Raw genomic sequence first — 19,521 nt, forward strand, 5'->3', positions numbered from 1 at the left:
CTACAATAAATAAGCTTGAAATAGCTAAGCACAAGGTGTGTTTTAGGTAGTAGCCCAGACACATTTCTCAACACTTCTTTAACCCTCTAGACACTACACTTAACACTGTCAAGATGCTAAATTATGTCACCTGCTCACCAGTCCACAAATTAAACCATCTCCCTCCCAAAAGAGGAATGGCTTGTCCACTTGTTCAATGGCTGATATAATGCACAATTTTTACTCCCATTAACTGAAAAAGCACTCTTTTCTATACGTTAGCATTCAGAGTATTATAGACACTCATACTGAGAGAGATATGTGTTTATGTTAGATGGACAAATGCTTTTATTTCTACAGTGATAACCATATTATATTGTTAAATTCCATTACAATGTACACTGCATTACCTTAACTTGATCCTCACCACTTAAAGTACCCCCTTCTCTGAGTTGCTCATCAATGATTAAACCTAATGATAGCCTAACACATGAGCAGGGGGGTGGAGTTGCTGTTACTCCCCTTCTCCAAAGCAGCCAAAACATCAGGATAGGAAGGGGAAAGTAGAAATAAATTCAAAGCAAGGCTGATTGTTTGAGGCAATTTAAAGCCACTTGCTTGCTATTCATTCGATATTGTCATTAATTATCAAACAAGTGACTTGGTATTCAGCTGACAACTTGGTGATGGATTTACTGCATGCAGGGTGAATATGAGAGAGACTGATCTTGTTGTATGTAGCAAGTTAAAGATATTTCCTTGTCTGAGAAATAATCTTGTTTCATGTATCATCTAAAGGTAAATGATTTTTTACTTTCCAACCTTTGTAATACCTATATCAAATGTTAAGGAGGTAAACTATGCATTTGCTACAGGTATGCTATTCGATACTAATCCAAGTCTTCTAATGATTTTCACATGTGCAACACTGTTTTTTTTTCATTATTGTCTTTCAAAATGTAAATGCTTTAATTTCCCACATACTTATGTGATCACCATAAAAAACAATATTTAAAAATTAAACTCTTATTATTGCTGCACTGCTGAGGAGCAAGCCTAAAATCTTTGCTTGTTTAAATCGCATGAGTACTATAAAGCCTGGATATTAAAACGAAGGGATGACAAGGATGGTTTACCAAGAGATAATCACACCCTAAGGACATTATAAAGACGCAAGGACACAGCAGTTTAGAGTATTCATTTCTAAGGATGGACGGATGACGAATGAATCTTGCATCTTCTTAAAAACATGTAATGAACTGATGTTTAACAGCTAGATATTATATTGTTGAAAAGCCATAAGGAAGAGGGTTTTGATACAGTATCTATGCAAAATACCCACCTGTAAGCCTCTGAAATTTCAATGGAGGTAAAGGTGCCACAGTGCTCTGGAATGGTTTACAGACTCTGTCAGTCATGGGCAGCTGTTTGCTAATTTTCATGTGGGCCATGTGTTCATATTTTGCTGCAGTGGACCCTTCCTAGAGATAAAGTGCAGTAAAGGAATTTAATATGACAACATCAAGCTAGAGCAGCACCTAAACCCTTGATTTACTGGTTATTTAGTTACTACTAGCATGCTTTTGTGTTGCTTTGACATGACTTTCCACAGTTTTTTTCCTGTTAATACACTCATGATTTACACTGCTTTTACAATAGTATGTCACACTGAACTTTTATAAGAGGAAAACAATTTAGTATTTGTGTTGTAGTGCCTGTAAGTTACTGTATCTGCTCAAAGCAAGATCTTAATCAAATATATTGTCAAACACCAGATTTCAACAAACTGTAAGATAAAGGACTATCAGCTAGCATTTATACAATAAGGCATTCATATTAACATTAAGAGTAAGTGCACCAATATACTGCATGATATCACAAACATAAAAAAATCAGGTGTGGAATAAGACTTCATTCTGAAACTTCATTTCTATAGAACATCTGAGGTATAGAAGTATTCTATTGAGTTTTGAAAATTCAGCAAAGGAAAATAGTTTAGTTCTATGTGATAAGTTTTTATTAATGATAGAAATAATGTAATAAATCAGTTTGATCTTAATTTATCTTTTTCATAAAATTGTGAGGTTAATTTGACTTGTAAAGAACAAAGTGAAAGGAGGAAAATGCCACTACTGCAGTTCCATTAACAAAAAAGACAACAGATCACAAAGTGTTTTTCTTATTAAACCACTGCTCAAAAAAAGTCAACAAAGCCAGGTTGGTATAAATCTAAATAAATGAAAACTGGCTATGACCTGTATGTCTTCCTAACTGACTTATTAAAACCAATGTTGTAAATGCTGTACAAATAATTAATTGAGACTGGTTCAATTTTTCCCTTCTTTCCAGTGTCCACCTACAGCAGCATAATTAGTATGCTCTTGTTCAGACATTACACCTTTTATTGTTGGGTCTGCTTCGACAGTGCCTACAGAAGAACACTGCTGACTCACAAAACATTGGCATGAATAGATGAGAAGCCAGTAGTTATTTAAAATGGAAGTAAAACTTTCTCCAGAAGATGCAGGCATCTTTCCAGAGGAGATGGACACAATGTCATGCCTGTCTTGACTGATGCAGATGTCAAGAAAATTCCTCCCGAGAAGCAGCAGGTGCAAAATGATTGTCTGAAGTACTGTAGATAACGATGATGATCGTGACAGCACAATGTGTCCTACAGGTGGTTAATAGGGATCCATCGGATGACCTTGAAGGCCAATCCAAGATACTCATTATTGGTTCCATAATAGTAAGGGTGTGGGAGAAAACCAGAATCATCCCCTTTCAGATTACATCACAACACGAGAGCAGTAAGTTCAGTGCTGTGCATTTAAAGCTGATGGATAAATCAAACAGAACACATAAAAATAGAATAAATAATTTTCTTTCCAGAGACTAACAACCTTTCTTGCTTGTGTATCTGTGTGTATGAATTCAAGTCCACATCACGCAGGCGGGTAATAGAGTAGGATTTTATGGTCCATGCAGCAGTTGTAAGCTATATTTATTATATCTACCAAATAATCCATTTTTAAGGGTCAGACTGACAACTCTGTTTAACTTCAGAATGATTTGTGAACAACCAAAAGCAAAGTATTACTGAAAACAGAAATGTGATCCAATGAAACTCGCAAAGAGAAAAAAATCGAATTTTGAGTAAATGCCGTGCAGGTAATTTGGAAGATTGCTGTCTTAGCTATGCAATTCAAGTCATTAATCCCCCATCCCAAAAAATAAACACATTGCCCTCTATATATTAGCATTAAATTGGCCTGAATTTTGCAGTACCTATAAGTACAACAGCTTTCTGCTCCATTCAGAATTATCCTTTTCTCTATATAATGAATAACAGCATCATTACAATGAAAAGCTTTCCCAGATTACACAAGTGATCTCTTTCTTTTATAAAGCCATAATGTTTTTCTTTTTACAAACAATGAAATACTTTAACAATTAATATGCATTAATAGAATAATGCAGAGCTTTACCAAAGATGAAAGTTTGATGAAAACTTTTTTTTATTGAGCTTTATATAAGAAAAAATTGTATCTGTTTGACAAACAAGTGTTCTAAAAGTGTTCTGAAGTTCTAAAAAGAGGCGGGTTGAGTGAAAGGCAGTTTCAAATCTCTAGTTCTGTAAATGTGGATGTAAATGGAGTTATATAAAAATAAATAAAAAAAGCTGGCACTACAATAAAACTTTAAAATTTGAGAATAAAAGGATTAAAAAGAAATAAAACTGCAAGAAGGTCAACTTCTGCTCAAGGCGGTTTGGCTGCTACTAGCTCTGCCACAATAAGCACTGATCAAAGCCACATGCAGGGAAGGCTAGTAGTTATTAGGAAACAGCTAAAACTGGCATCTCAGCTCACATATGCTCTGCTTCCTAGCACTTATGTATTATTGAATTTCTAGTAGCACTTAATCTTAAACCAACAATAATATGCAAAAGATTGCTTTCTCTGCTTCCTGTACATTCTGTATGTTTTGAATATAAACACAAATTGTTGACTTAAAATCTGTATTGTGCATGCTGATAATATGCTTTAATATACTGTAGACCAAATTACATGAAACACTTATCTAAGATAAAACATTTTATTGAGCCATATCTTCAGATACTGTACTATATGCAAAAATATTTTTAATGTGAGACAACAAACCAAGAAGATTTGAGAATAATAATACACTAATAATTTGTTAGTCCTCTATTGACACAATGCATTACATTTTAGTGAGGTCTTGAATGTTGTCTAGTCTAAAAAACAACCCTATTTCTTTGGTTACAGCAGTGACCTTTTCAAACCTTGAAGGAGAACGATATTAGATAGCAATTCTGGGAAGTGTATGAATGTTATCACTTACTACAGCCTAGTATAGGACATTTAGAAAGTGTTAAATCCTTGTATGTATTTTTTTTCTTTGTTATAAACAAAGAAATAAGATGACTTCCCCAGGGGCAGTGATAAAGTATTTGTAAATAAGAGAAATAGTTAATAGAAACATACTGTAGTTTCTTATTATTTCTCAATTGTACCTTTTACCCCAGAAATTTACGCAGTAATCAAGCATGGATAAATCACTTTAGCTTTAGACAGCAAGTGGACAGAGAAACAAAAAAAGAAAGAAGATGTTGTCAGAATTTGGGAAATACTGAAACTAGCTACCTCATCTAAAATAAACTATTCATTCTATCTGAAGACCTCCTGAGTCCTAGAGGAAGCACTGAAGTAGAAAACACTACAACACCGATATTAATATTTTATTAAACAGCAATCACTGTTACTGGTATAAATAATGGATACTTTAATTTGTCACAATTGCTTTGCCATCTTAAGCTTCTAACAGTAAAGAAAAAGGCACACACCTAAAAATAAAAAAATATCTTCTCCCTTCTTAAATACAGTAAAACTGTATATATCGTATATCGAAAGTAAGCACCAAGCAGAGAAGTAGGGAACTAGGCAACTAGGACCTTACTCGGAGCATGACTCTATGCCAGACCCCTGTCAGAACAGTCCTTGAATCTTCTGCACTACCTGATATGGGTGCAGAAGGAAATAGCTCACAGGTGTTGCAGATTTCCTGTCGGAATGCATTTCCATGGTAACAGGCACAGAGTACCAGGTGTGTGGACGGCTACCATTGCAAACACTAGCACGCTCCGCAGCTTTGTCGTGGGGTGGGCAATAATTAAAATGTTTATTGTCACCGATAAGTCAAGGTGGTTAGTTCTGCATCATTCCTCAAGCTTATTGTGCTTCTCTTCGATTTTGTCAGTTGAAAATGAAGAATAAAATTTGCATTCTAGGCTAAAATAAAAAAAAACAACTAAAAGAGCTGGCACAACAAAAGTCAGTTTACTGTTGATTTGGTTTGCCTTACTCTCACAATATGAGAAACAGTTCAAATTGTGAATCCATGACATGCTCATGTGACACAAAGCAGGCTTTTCAGTAATGAATATACATTTTGATCTTAATATTTTATTTTAAAACAAAATATTATATCAGAAATTTTGTGTAAAATGTGTAAAAAAAGGTTAGAATATATTTAAATATGTTGAAATGCAAGGAGGAAAAAGCATATTAAACATATCATATTATATAAAGTGAGCCTAACCTCTTGCATGTTCTTTATTCCAAGTCCTGCAGTGTGTGTGTCTGATATTCTGAAGAATTCCTGGGGTATTCTCTCCACTGGTGTTACCTGGCAATGGGAACTGACCTTGACTTTACTGCCTTGGTGTATGCTCTGCTCATCTGTTGATGCAGGGTTTTGCAGAGCAATGCTCCTGGGGTAAAAAGAACACCATATACAGTAAATCAGAAAAAGATCTAAGAAATAAAATCTAAGTTAAGCAAAAGAGAAATAAAACTTGGCTTATTATGAATAATCCAATCTAAAACGAGATTCACGTAGAAAAAAGACAGAAAACATTTACTTTAAATGTTGCTCACTTGTTTACTTCTTTTTCAGTTGCCCTCTGGAAAGCAACCTATACACAGCATACAGCGCTGACTACAGAAATACATATAGTTGCACAATAAACTACACAATTAAGAGTTTACAAAGGAATAAAGATCTGACTTAGTTTTGGATTACAATTACTCTACGAAGCAATACACAGCACGGACAGCCAAAAGTCTCCAAAAAAATGTGCAGATACGAAAACAGTATATAATCACTAATCCTAAAGTTCCCTTGGGATGCAAAATCTAGCACTGAGCATAAAATACGTCTAAGTGGTGTGGGAATGCTAACCCTAACCCTAGCTGGGGCTTCAACTGTCCAATCCTGCAGTCTGTCTCTGAACTCCTCCAACCATCACATTTAAAAATATAACTCAAACCAAAAAATATAAGTCTACAACAACTAAATGCACTGAAAAAAGCTCTTGAAAATATATTGTTTTCGATCATGTGCGTTCTTTCATATCCCAGAAAATGGGATTGAGATCTGTGAGCCTTTCATACCATTGTAGGCTTTGGGTTAAAAGAATCATGAAATGTTCACTCAGGTTATACATCTAGTTGCTCGATAAATGAGAAAATTAGAGAGTTTACAAAGAAAGACACATTTTCTCACAATTTTTGATCTGACTCCGTTTTCGATTACAATTACGCTTTGCAGCAATATACAACATGGGCACCCAAAAGTCTCCGAAAAAAAAATTGCAAATAGGAATATATTACCACTCTTTCTAAAGTTACCTTGGGACCCTAAATCCAGCACTGACCATAAAATATGTCTAAGTAGTGTGGGAATGTAACCCTAACCCTAGCTGGGGCTTCAACCGGCTAATCCTGCAATCGGTCTCTGAACACCACCAGCCATCAGATTTCAAAATGGTACTCAAAATCAACAATTACAAGTCTGAAACAACTACAACAATTGAAAAAAGCTCTTACAAATGTACCATCTTCAATCATGTGTATGCTTTAGGAAACTTTTCAATCAGCTGAATAATCTTCTGAAAATGGGATTGACATCTGTGAGCCTTTCATACCATTGTAGGGTTTGGGTTAAAAGAATCATGAAATGTTCACTCAGGTTATACATCTAGTTGCTCAATAAATGAGAAAATTAGAGAGTTTACAAAGAAAGACACATTTTCTCACAATTTTTGATGTGACTCCGTTTTCGATTACAATTACGCTTCGCAGCAATATACAACATGGGCACCCAAAAGACTCCGAAAAACAAATTGCAAATAGGAATATATTACCACTCTTTCTAAAGTTACCTTGGGACCCAAAATCCAGCACTGACCATAAAATATGTCTAAGTAGTGTGGGAATGTAACCCTAACCCTAGCTGGGGCTTCAACCGGCCAATCCTGCAATCGGTCTCTGAACACCACCAGCCATCAGATTTCAAAATGGTCCTCAAAATCAACAATTACGACTCGGAAACAACTACAATAATTGAAAAAAGCTATTAGAAATTTACCATCTTCAATCATGTGTATTCTTTAGGAAACTTTTCAATCAGCTGAAAAATCTTCTGAAACTGGGATTGAGATCTGTGAACCTTTCATACCATTGTAGGGTTTGGGTTAAAAGAATCATGAAATGTTCACTCAGGTTATACATCTAGTTGCTCGATAAATGAGAAAATTAGAGAGTTTACAAAGAAAGACACATTTTCTCACAATTTTTGATCTGACTCCGTTTTCGATTACAATTACGCTTCGCAGCAATATACAACATGGGCACCCAAAAGACTCCGAAAAACAAATTGCAAATAGGAATATATTACCACTCTTTCTGAACTTACCTTGGGACCCAAAATCCAGCACTGAGCATAATATATGTCTAAGTAGTGTGGGAATGTAACCCTAACCCTAGCTGGGGCTTCAACCGGCTAATCCTGCAATCGGTCTCTGAACACCACCAGCCATCAGATTTCAAAATGGTACTCAAAATCAACAATTACAAGTCTGAAACAACTACAACAATTGAAAAAAGCTCTTACAAATGTACCATCTTCAATCATGTGTATGCTTTAGGAAACTTTTCAATCAGCTGAATAATCTTCTGAAAATGGGATTGACATCTGTGAGCCTTTCATACCATTGTAGGGTTTGGGTTAAAAGAATCATGAAATGTTTACTCAGGTTATACATCTAGATGCTCGATAAATGAGAAAATTAGAGAGTTTACAAAGAAAGACACATTTTCTCACAATTTTTGATCTGACTCCGTTTTCGATTACAATTACGCTTCGCAGCAATATACAACATGGGCACCCAAAAGTCTCCGAAAAAAAAATTGCAAATAGGAATATATTACCACTCTTTCTAAAGTTACCTTGGGACCCAAAATCCAGCACTGAGCATGATATATGTCTAAGTAGTGTGGGAATGTAACCCTAACCCTAGCTGGGGCTTCAACCGGCCAATCCTGCAATCGGTCTCTGAACTCCACCAGCCATCAGATTTCAAAATGGTACTCAAAATCAACAATTACAAGTCTGAAACAACTACAACAATTGAAAAAAGCTCTTACAAATGTACCATCTTCAATCATGTGTATTCTTTAGGAAACTTTTCAATCAGCTGAAAAATCTTCTGAAACTGGGATTGACATCTGTGAGCCTTTCATACCATTGTAGGGTTTGGGTTAAAAGAATCATGAAATGTTTACTCAGGTTATACATCTAGATGCTCGATAAATGAGAAAATTAGAGAGTTTACAAAGAAAGACACATTTTCTCACAATTTTTGATCTGACTCCGTTTTCAATTACAATTACGCTTCGCAGCAATATACAACATGGGAACCCAAAAGTCTCCGAAAAAAAATTGCAAATAGGAATATATTACCACTCTTTCTAAAGTTACCTTGGGACCCAAAATCCAGCACTGAGCATAAAATATGTCTAAGTAGTGTGGGAATGTAACCCTAACCCTAGCTGGGGCTTCAACCGGCCAATCCTGCAATCGGTCTCTGAACTCCACCAGCCATCAGATTTCAAAATGGTACTCAAAATCAACAATTACGAGTCTGAAACAACTACAACAACTGAAAAAAGCTCTTACAAATGTACCATCTTCAATTATGTGTATTCTTTAGGAAACTTTTCAATCAGTTGAAAAATCTTCTGAAACTGGGATTGAGATCTGTGAGCCTTTCATAACATCGTAGGGTTTGGGTTAAAAGAATCATGAAATGTTCACTCAGGTTATACATCCAGTTGCTCGATAAATGAGAAAATTAGAGAGTTTACAAAGAAAGACACATTTTCTCACAATTTTTGATCTGACTCCGTTTTCGATTACAATTACGCTTCGCAGAAATATACAACATGGGCACCCTAAAGTCTCCGAAAAAAAAATTGCAAATAGGAATATATTACCACTCTTTCTAAAGTTACCTTGGGACCCAAAATCCAGCACTGAGCATAATATATGTCTAAGTAGTGTGGGAATGTAACCCTAACCCTAGCTGGGGCTTCAACCGGCCAATCCTGCAATCGGTCTCTGAACTCCACCAGCCATCAGATTTCAAATTGGTACTCAAAATCAACAATTACAAGTCTGAAACAACTACAACAATTGAAAAAAGCTCTTATAAATGTACCATCTTCAATCATGTGTATTCTTTAGGAAACTTTTCAATCAGCTGAAAAATCTTCTGAAACTGGGATTGAGATCTGTGAGCCTTTCATACCATTGTAGGGTTTGGGTTAAAAGAATCATGAAATGTTCACTCAGGTTATACATCTAGTTGCTCGATAAATGAGAAAATTAGAGAGTTTACAAAGAAAGACACATTTTCTCACAATTTTTGATCTGACTCCGTTTTCGATTACAATTACGCTTCGCAGCAATATACAACATGGGAACCCAAAAGTCTCCGAAAAAAAAATTGCAAATAGGAATATATTACCACTCTTTCTAAAGTTACCTTGGGACCCAAAATCCAGCACTGACCATAAAATATGTCTAAGTAGTGTGGGAATGTAACCCTAACCCTAGCTGGGGCTTCAACCGGCCAATCCTGCAATCGGTCTCTGAACTCCACCAGCCATCAGATTTCAAATTGGTACTCAAAATCAACAATTACAAGTCTGAAACAACTACAACAATTGAAAAAAGCTCTTATAAATGTACCATCTTCAATCATGTGTATTCTTTAGGAAACTTTTCAATCAGCTGAAAAATCTTCTGAAACTGGGATTGAGATCTGTGAGCCTTTCATACCATTGTAGGGTTTGGGTTAAAAGAATCATGAAATGTTCACTCAGGTTATACATCTAGTTGCTCGATAAATGAGAAAATTAGAGAGTTTACAAAGAAAGACACATTTTCTCACAATTTTTGATCTGACTCCGTTTTCGATTACAATTACGCTTCGCAGCAATATACAACATGGGAACCCAAAAGTCTCCGAAAAAAAAATTGCAAATTGGAATAAATTACCACTCTTTCTAAAGTTACCTTGGGACCCAAAATCCAGCACTGACCATAAAATATGTCTAAGTAGTGTGGGAATGTAACCCTAACCCTAGCTGGGGCTTCAACCAGCCAATCCTGCAATCGGTCTCTGAACTCCACCAGCCATCAGATTTCAAAATGGTCCTCAAAATCAACAATTACGAGTCTGAAACAACTACAACAATTGAAAAAAGCTCTTACAAATGTACCATCTTCAATCATGTGTATTCTTTAGGAAACTTTTCAATCAGCTGAAAAATCTTCTGAAACTGGGATTGACATCTGTGAGCCTTTCATACCATTGTAGGGTTTGGGTTAAAAGAATCATGAAATGTTTACTCAGGTTATACATCTAGATGCTCGATAAATGAGAAAATTAGAGAGTTTACAAAGAAAGACACATTTTCTCACAATTTTTGATCTGACTCCGTTTTCGATTACAATTACGCATCGCAGCAATATACAACATGGGCACCCAAAAGTCTCCGAAAAAAAATTGCAAATAGGAATATATTACCACTCTTTCTAAAGTTACCTTGGGACCCAAAATCCAGCACTGAGCATAAAATATGTCTAAGTAGTGTGGGAATGTAACCCTAACCCTAGCTGGGGCTTCAACCGGCCAATCCTGCAATCGGTCTCTGAACTCCACCAGCCATCAGATTTCAAAATGGTCCTCAAAATCAACAATTACGAGTCTGAAACAACTACAACAACTGAAAAAAGCTCTTACAAATGTACCATCTTCAATTATGTGTATTCTTTAGGAAACTTTTCAATCAGTTGAAAAATCTTCTGAAACTGGGATTGAGATCTGTGAGCCTTTCATAACATCGTAGGGTTTGGGTTAAAAGAATCATGAAATGTTCACTCAGGTTATACATCCAGTTGCTCGATAAATGAGAAAATTAGAGAGTTTACAAAGAAAGACACATTTTCTCACAATTTTTGATCTGACTCCGTTTTCGATTACAATTACGCTTCGCAGAAATATACAACATGGGCACCCTAAAGTCTCTGAAAAAAAATTGCAAAAAGGAATATATTACCACTCTTTATAAAGTTAACTTGGGACCCAAAATCCAGCACTGACCATAAAATATGTCTAAGTAGTGTGGGAATGTAACCCTAACCCTAGCTGGGGCTTCAACCGGCCAATCCTGCAATCGGTCTCTGAACTCCACCAGCCATCAGATTTCAAAATGGTCCTCAAAATCAACAATTACGAGTCTGAAACAACTACAATAATTGAAAAAAGCTCTTACAAATGTACCATCTTCAATCATGTGTATTCTTTAGGAAACTTTTCAATCACCTGAAAAATCTTCTGAAACTGGGATTGAGATCTGTGCGCCGTTCATACCATTGTAGGCTTTGGGTTAAAAGAATCATGAAATGTTCACTCAGGTTATACATCTAGATGCTCGATAAATGAGAAAATTAGAGAGTTTACAAAGAAAGACACATTTTCTCACAATTTTTGATCTGACTCCGTTTTCGATTACAATTACGCTTCGCAGCAATATACAACATGGGCACCCAAAAGTCTCCGAAAAAAAAATTGCAAATAGGAATATATTACCACTCTTTCTAAAGTTACCTTGGGACCCAAAATCCAGCACTGACCATAAAATATGTCTAAGTAGTGTGGGAATGTAACCCTAACCCTAGCTGGGGCTTCAACCGGCCAATCCTGCAATCGGTCTCTGAACTCCACCAGCCATCAGATTTCAAAATGGTCCTCAAAATAAACAATTACGGGTCTGAAACAACTACAATAATTGAAAAAAGCTCTTACAAATGTACCATCTTCAATCATGGGTATTCTTTAGGAAACTTTTCAATCAGCTGAAAAATCTTCTGAAACTGGGATTGAGATCTGTGAGCCTTTCATACCATTGTAGGGTTTGGGTTAAAAGAATCCTGAAATGTTCACTCAGGTTATACATCTAGATGCTCGATAAATGAGAAAATTAGAGAGTTTACAAAGAAAGACACATTTTCTCACAATTTTTGATCCGACTCCGTTTTCGATTACAATTACGCTTCGCAGCAATATACAACATGGGCACCCAAAAGTCTCCGAAAAACAAATTGCAAATAGGAATATATTACCACTCTTTCTAAAGTTACCTTGGGACCCAAAATCCAGCACTGAGCATTATATATGTCTAAGTAGTGTGGGATTGTAACCCTAACCCTAGCTGGGGCTTCAACCGGCCAATCCTGCAATCGGTCTCTGAACTCCACCAGCCATCAGATTTCAAAATGGTCCTAAAAATCAACAATTATGAGTCTGAAACAACTACAACAATTGAAAAAAGCTCTTACAAATGTACCATCTTCAATCATGTGTATTCTTTAGGAAACTTTTCAATCAGCTGAAAAATCTTCTGAAACTGGGATTGAGATCTGTGAGCCGTTCATACCATTGTAGGCTTTGGGTTAAAAGAATCATGAAATGTTCACTCAGGTTATACATCTAGATGCTCGATAAATGAGAAAATTAGAGAGTTTACAAAGAAAGACACATTTTCTCACAATTTTTGATCTGACTCCGTTTTCGATTACAATTACGCTTCGCAGCAATATACAACATGGGCACCCAAAAGTCTCCGAAAAAAAAAATTGCAAATAGGAATATATTACCACTCTTTCTAAAGTTACCTTGGGACCCAAAATCCAGCACTGAGCATAAAATATGTCTAAGTAGTGTGGGAATGTAACCCTAACCCTAGCTGGGGCTTCAACCGGCCAATCCTGCAATCGGTCTCTGAACTCCACCAGCCATCAGATTTCAAAATGGTCCTCAAAATCAACAATTACGAGTCTGAAACAACTACAACAATTGAAAAAAGCTCTTACAAATGTACCATCTTCAATCGTGTATTCTTTAGGAAACTTTTCAATCAGCTGAAAAATCTTCTGAAACTGGGATTGAGATCTGTGAGCCTTTCATACCATTGTAGGGTTTGGGTTAAAAGAATCATGAAATGTTCACTCAGGTTATACATCTAGTTGCTCGATAAATGAGAAAATTAGAGAGTTTACAAAGAAAGACACATTTTCTCACAATTTTTGATCTGACTCCGTTTTCGATTACAATTACGCTTCGCAGCAATATACAACATGGGAACCCAAAAGTCTCCGAAAAAAAAATTGCAAATAGGAATATATTACCACTCTTTCTAAAGTTACCTTGGGACCCAAAATCCAGCACTGACCATAAAATATGTCTAAGTAGTGTGGGAATGTAACCCTAACCCTAGCTGGGGCTTCAACCAGCCAATCCTGCAATCGGTCTCTGAACTCCACCAGCCATCAGATTTCAAAATGGTCCTCAAAATCAACAATTACGAGTCTGAAACAACTACAACAATTGAAAAAAGCTCTTACAAATGTACCATCTTCAATCATGTGTATTCTTTAGGAAACTTTTCAATCAGCTGAAAAATCTTCTGAAACTGGGATTGACATCTGTGAGCCTTTCATACCATTGTAGGGTTTGGGTTAAAAGAATCATGAAATGTTTACTCAGGTTATACATCTAGTTATACAATTTTTGATCCGACTCCGTTTTCGATTACAATTACGCTTCGCAGCAATATACAACATGGGCACCCAAAAGTCTCCGAAAAAAAAATTGCAAATAGGAATATATTACCACTCTTTCTAATGTTACCTTGGGACCCAAAATCCAGCACTGGCCACAAAATATGTCTAAGTAGTGTGGGAACGTAACCCTAACCCTAGCTGGGGCTTCAACCGGCCAATCCTGCAATATGTCTCTGAACTCCTCCATTCGTCAGATTTGAAAGCTCTTGGACATTGTTCGGCTTCAATAACGTTTCTTCTTTAGGAAAAGTTTCAATCATCTGAAAAATACTGTAAAAAGAGTATTGAAATGTGCGTGCTTTTCAGGCCAGTGTAGGGTTTGGGTACAAAAACCATTAAATGTTGACTGTAGTTATACAGTATAGTGACCGATCTACAGTAATATGCCAAAGCACCAACAAGCAATTCTAAAATACCACATTAATTGAAAAATGGAGTCTAAGTACACATTTGTTTTATGACAATAAGATAACACAATGACACCTCAGTTTGCATATGACAATCCTGAGCCCACGGCATTTCTTAAAATTGCTTTCCTTATAAAGGTTAATCACCAACATTTCCAGTGACAACTTCATTTTGACTCTGAATTTGCAATCAAGTCTACATGCTCTTACAAACAATTGCTACATTTGTAGTTTCATCAACAGGTATTTAACCCAAAGACCTAAGCTGTCACCAACTACTCCTCCTCAGAACAGTCACACATTAAAAATAGGAAATTATTTTAAAGCACTTGGTAACTTTTTCATTATATTTTAATCCCATACAACATATATTTAATGATTCCCTCAGGCTTCAGTTAAGCCGTAATACTCTAGAACGGATTAATTGTCTTAAATGGTGAAAGTTTTTTATGCAAGTTTTTTTTTTAATCAAAGTCAATATGATATTATGTCCTTTGATAAATGTCCAGTATGATGGACAGTATTATTCCATAAAATACTTTTACAAATAGACTTTAAAGAAAAGATAGGTGAAATGCATGGGTATTTTTGAATTAATGTTTGCTGAAAAATCCACAAGCTTTTTACTGACTATAACCAAGAATGAGAAGAATTCTTTCATTTAGAGTTTATGACGGAATAGCCCCATTTTTAATGTTGGTCTATTTTATCATATAAATGAAAGGACATTTATAATAATTTCTATGATTTTCCCTTACCACTTGAAACACAAACCAGTGAACACAATTGTACAATACATTATAGTGCATGTAAAACTGAACTGGAGGCACTACTTTATCCAGTGATCTGTAGGACCACGTGGTCTGTGGACCAAACTTGTTCCAGCCACAGCCGTATTGTTGAAGCTGTCCCAGCTGAACAGCCTCATCTTATTATTATCTACTGTTATGTTTTTGGTCATATGAAATCTTCAGTGTAAGGCATTATGGTAAGGTTATTGAAAAAGTATTGTGTTTCCTCACAAAATGTTACAACAGTATTTTCTTCTAAACTATATATCTGAACAGTCTCTAATAAACTATTAGATAGTTGCTTAATAGTTCATTATTTCATTTTTCACTATTTTTTAACATGAAATAATGAACTATTAAAACTGTTCCTAAAGAAGTGAAGAGTAGACAGTATGAAAATTACACATTAACACTTCAAAGTATTTTCAGCTTAATTAATCATGCTATTCTGTCCCTTTCACAAAAAGCTGTGAATTCCAGAATTCTGAGAATAAGTGATACCCGTAAATAAAAATATTAATCATGACTACACATCACAATTCAAATTAAAGTTAAATGTGTTTTTAATATGGAAAATTCACTAACAGAAATCTAGGTGCAGCAGATAGAATAAAATATTGGGCAAATAATTTAAAAGGAGTTAATGCCTACTTTGGCACCATTCCATTTTTACACCAACAGAAAGAATTAATTTCCCTTGCATTGACCTTGCCCTGCATACTTAATTCAGATACTTTCTGAAGGATCATTAAACCCATACTGGCACTGAAATCTCTTGAGTGCTTGAGTGGCCCAGCAGAGTGACAGAGGTCATAATTACTATACTGTATATATGGAAAAGCCCCTCTCTCCCCCTGGGCCACTGTCAAGAAAGCTTCCTACAAGTAGCCTGAAAGCCAAGTACCAAAAAAAAAGCTAAATTATCCTCTCATTACTCATATTAAAACTAAACAAGGAAACTTTAATTTACATAAATTATTTTTAAAATAAGGTCCATATAATATTCTGTATTCTGCATATTTACATATATAATTCTGTTCTGTATTATCTTAGCGTGATATTGACTTCACATGGATCGACAGGGCATCACAGGCAGCTAGGGAGGGCTAGTTAGGGTAGAAAAGTATAAAAGCATTATTAAAGGAGGAAATCACAGTGGAGCAAAACAGAAGTGAACAGTGAAAGAATTAGATTTACTTATTACATATGAGTGAAAACAGGGACAGATATAATCATCCTGTCAAGGCAATAAAGGTTTAAGACCAAAACCGAGGTCTCAGTTTCACGCCAGAACCTGCTCTTAAATATTTCTCACATCACCAGCAGAAAACCTCATCACTTCTTCCATATGTCGGCTCAGCATTTATTCTTGCTAAAAAATTAACAGTTACTGTATTAAGGTATCAGAATCTCTTAAGTTTTTTAACTGCATCTTAACTACAATTCTCTTCGTAAAATGCCCTGAGCAGAAAAGAGGTGAGCTTTTCTGTCTTCCAAGTCAAGGTGACCTTCAGTAAGGCATTATCTGAAACGCGCTGCTAGACACATTGATTGAAGGACATAATGTTCCTTTAGAAAGGCTTTCTAGTTCTGTATTTTTATGCTACTATTGCTTGTTAATGCAATCTCTAAATGAAAACAGAACCATGTAATGATATGCAGCATTCATGAACAAAAATGTACCATTAATGAATCCTCTCTCAATAATTCCCATCAATAATGAAAGCATTAAAATTAAAATACACTAAGTACATCTAAGAGTATAGTATTAACTGAAGGTTTATTATCAATAAATACATGCTGTACTTTATGGTAGATCAGAGACATTTTACACATAATGGGAAAGCTTTATTCTCTTCTCAGACTTGCAGTTTTAATCTTTTTTTCTGAAACCCTCTACAACATCATTCTACAGACTCTAGCAAATAAGTGTAATACTGAGTTAAACTTTACCAGGAGAGTGGAAAATTGACTGTTAATTCACCTCTTCAACACTGACACACCTGTTGGGGCAAGGAGGTGAACAAAGTCTTCCTAGGTTAAATATCTTGGCATCAACTGCTAAAAAGATTAATTTGGTGTGAAGAGAAACTGACCAGATGTGGAGAACATGGCAAATAATTAATCTTGTGTTCTCCTTCCCAGGTCTGGGGTTGTAAGTGGTGAGGTGAATTCTAAATTTGGCCTTCTGAATGCAAATGAAAGACATTTATTACAGAAAATTAGGCATGTTGCAATTATTAATAGCCATTTTTTATCCAAGCTTTAAAATTCAAGCAGAGCAGTGAGTAAAGTTCTGGAAGACTTTTTTTTTTTCTTTGCAGACCCAAACTATTGATCAGACTGCCAGAAATGCATTCCACCCCCACCCAGCCACAAATGAAAGCAGCCACACACCATCGAAGCTAATTATTTCAGAAAGCCTCTTTCTGTACAAATGCAATATGTATATTTTTTTATGAACACATGGAGCAATCATGCAGTGACAGCAAACCTTTCACCTTTACCCATTTCTTTTGAAGACCTTTGTGATAAAAGGCCAGAAGGGAACACAGGGACAAGATGAACCATCAAGGAAATTGGTAGTCTTTGGTTCCACATGTGTTTTTATGTAGGTATAGAGTCAGTCATCTGCTGAGGCGATCTTATTTTTGTTTGCCTATTTTCCGTCAGGAATGTTTACCTTTGATTGCTTATGTTTAAAGATACTACATACTGTTTACTCAACTGCTTAAACATGGGTAGGCAGGAAAGAAAACTGATTATTTTCTTCTTTTTGGAAATAAAATGCTCTTAATATATGAAAGCAAGTCAGTCGTTGAGCCTGCCTGCTGCCAATGGCAATTTCTTAGATTTTTTTTTTTATTCTGCTTGAGACGTTTAATGAGCAGTTAGCACAGATGCCCCCAGCCCGTGGGTTCTGGGTTCGGTTAAGGACTGGGCTGCCTCCTGTGTACAATTCGCATGTTGTTCTCACTGCTGCAGGTCCTCCATGTTTCTTCCCACAGTTCTAAGAAGAGATGCCAGGGTTATTTGGCATCTCTAATCTGTCCACCATGTGTGTGCCCTGTGATAGACTGGCACCCCCATCCTGGGTTTAGCCCACCTTGTGGCGGTTGTCAGCTGGCTTAAGCTCGAGTTCACTGCTGCCCTGTATTGGACTAAGCAGTTCAATAAGCATTTATTGAAAGCGGATGGACGAAACATTAAATAAAATATTCCTTTCATATCTGTATGCTATTATTTCTTACATACATTGTTTAATCTTTTTAAATACATTTTTGTAATATTAAAAATAAACTGTCGCCCTCTGGAGATGTAGAATACACAGTAAAATATGTTATAATAATTCTTCATTCAAAAGCGGATGCCATGGCTCAGTTAATAATTCTCAAAATTGGATTTTTCCTACTGCTTTTGTAAAACAATATGTTTTAACCTAGCTCCTTGCTTTAATGAGATTGCACATTTATTCATGAAATGCATTTTTAAAAAGGAGTGTGTCACCTTAGATTAAAAAGGAGGGATTTCATAAATTCAACACTCCTGACTGCCTTGTTAAAATCAACATAAGCCTTTCTAAATTTATCTTCAGTACATTCAGCTTTACTGCTTTTCTACTGTCTGGAAATTCTAAGAACAAATTACAAAACCACACCAAATTAAAAGGGAAAACCAGTGCAAAACAAAAATCCAATGTAAACTTCCCAGATTATAGTTCAGAATACTGTATATCTGGTCATCATATACTGTACAGTAAAGTTGCATGCTCAAATGTCAGTCTTCCCTGTGCAGTATCCTAAACCAGCAAAGACCCTTTACTTTTGAGTCAAAAAGACAGGCACAGATGTTTTTTGATGCCTTCCAAAGTAGAATCGATGGACCCACAAAAAGTCTGTATAAAAACACCACCTTCAGTCTCATACAAACAAATAGGCAATATTTATAAATGTAACATATAAATACATTCTTCATCTGGCTCTGTCCTCGATTGTCAATATACTTTATAACTCCTTTACTGTATATATATATGACAGTTGTATATAAATATGTTTAATAAGGAATATATTAAACATTTGTTGCAAATTTAGACAATGCATTGTGCAGTATTATTATTGTGAGAGGTTCGGAAATACAACAAAATGTGATCTTGCAAACAACACAAATAGACATTGCGAATGTTTATTTTTAGGATTTTGCAGTGTCTCTCCCTGTGGTGGAGGGGGTGGCATCTTTACTGGCTCCAGAGACTGCAGTAAGAAGACTGATTTGGAGATTGGCAGCACAGC

At 35.8% G+C, this 19,521-nt stretch overlaps 1 protein-coding gene across 1 annotated transcript in view; it reads right to left on the bottom strand.

Moving 5' to 3' along the window:
* Positions 1-19,521, bottom strand: part of LOC148819527 (uncharacterized) — a 119,792-nt gene that overhangs the window by 58,285 nt on the left and 41,986 nt on the right. The window contains exons 10-11 of the mRNA XM_088935092.1: positions 5,602-5,773; positions 1,322-1,460 (exon numbers count right to left, since the gene is read on the bottom strand). Coding sequence (XP_088791218.1) covers positions 1,322-1,460; positions 5,602-5,773 — 311 coding nt within the window. The remainder of the gene's footprint in view (positions 1-1,321; positions 1,461-5,601; positions 5,774-19,521) is intronic.

This window comes from Atractosteus spatula, chromosome 16 (assembly GCF_055471065.1).
Source record: "Atractosteus spatula isolate fAtrSpa1 chromosome 16, fAtrSpa1.hap1, whole genome shotgun sequence".
NCBI lineage: Eukaryota > Metazoa > Chordata > Actinopteri > Semionotiformes > Lepisosteidae > Atractosteus > Atractosteus spatula.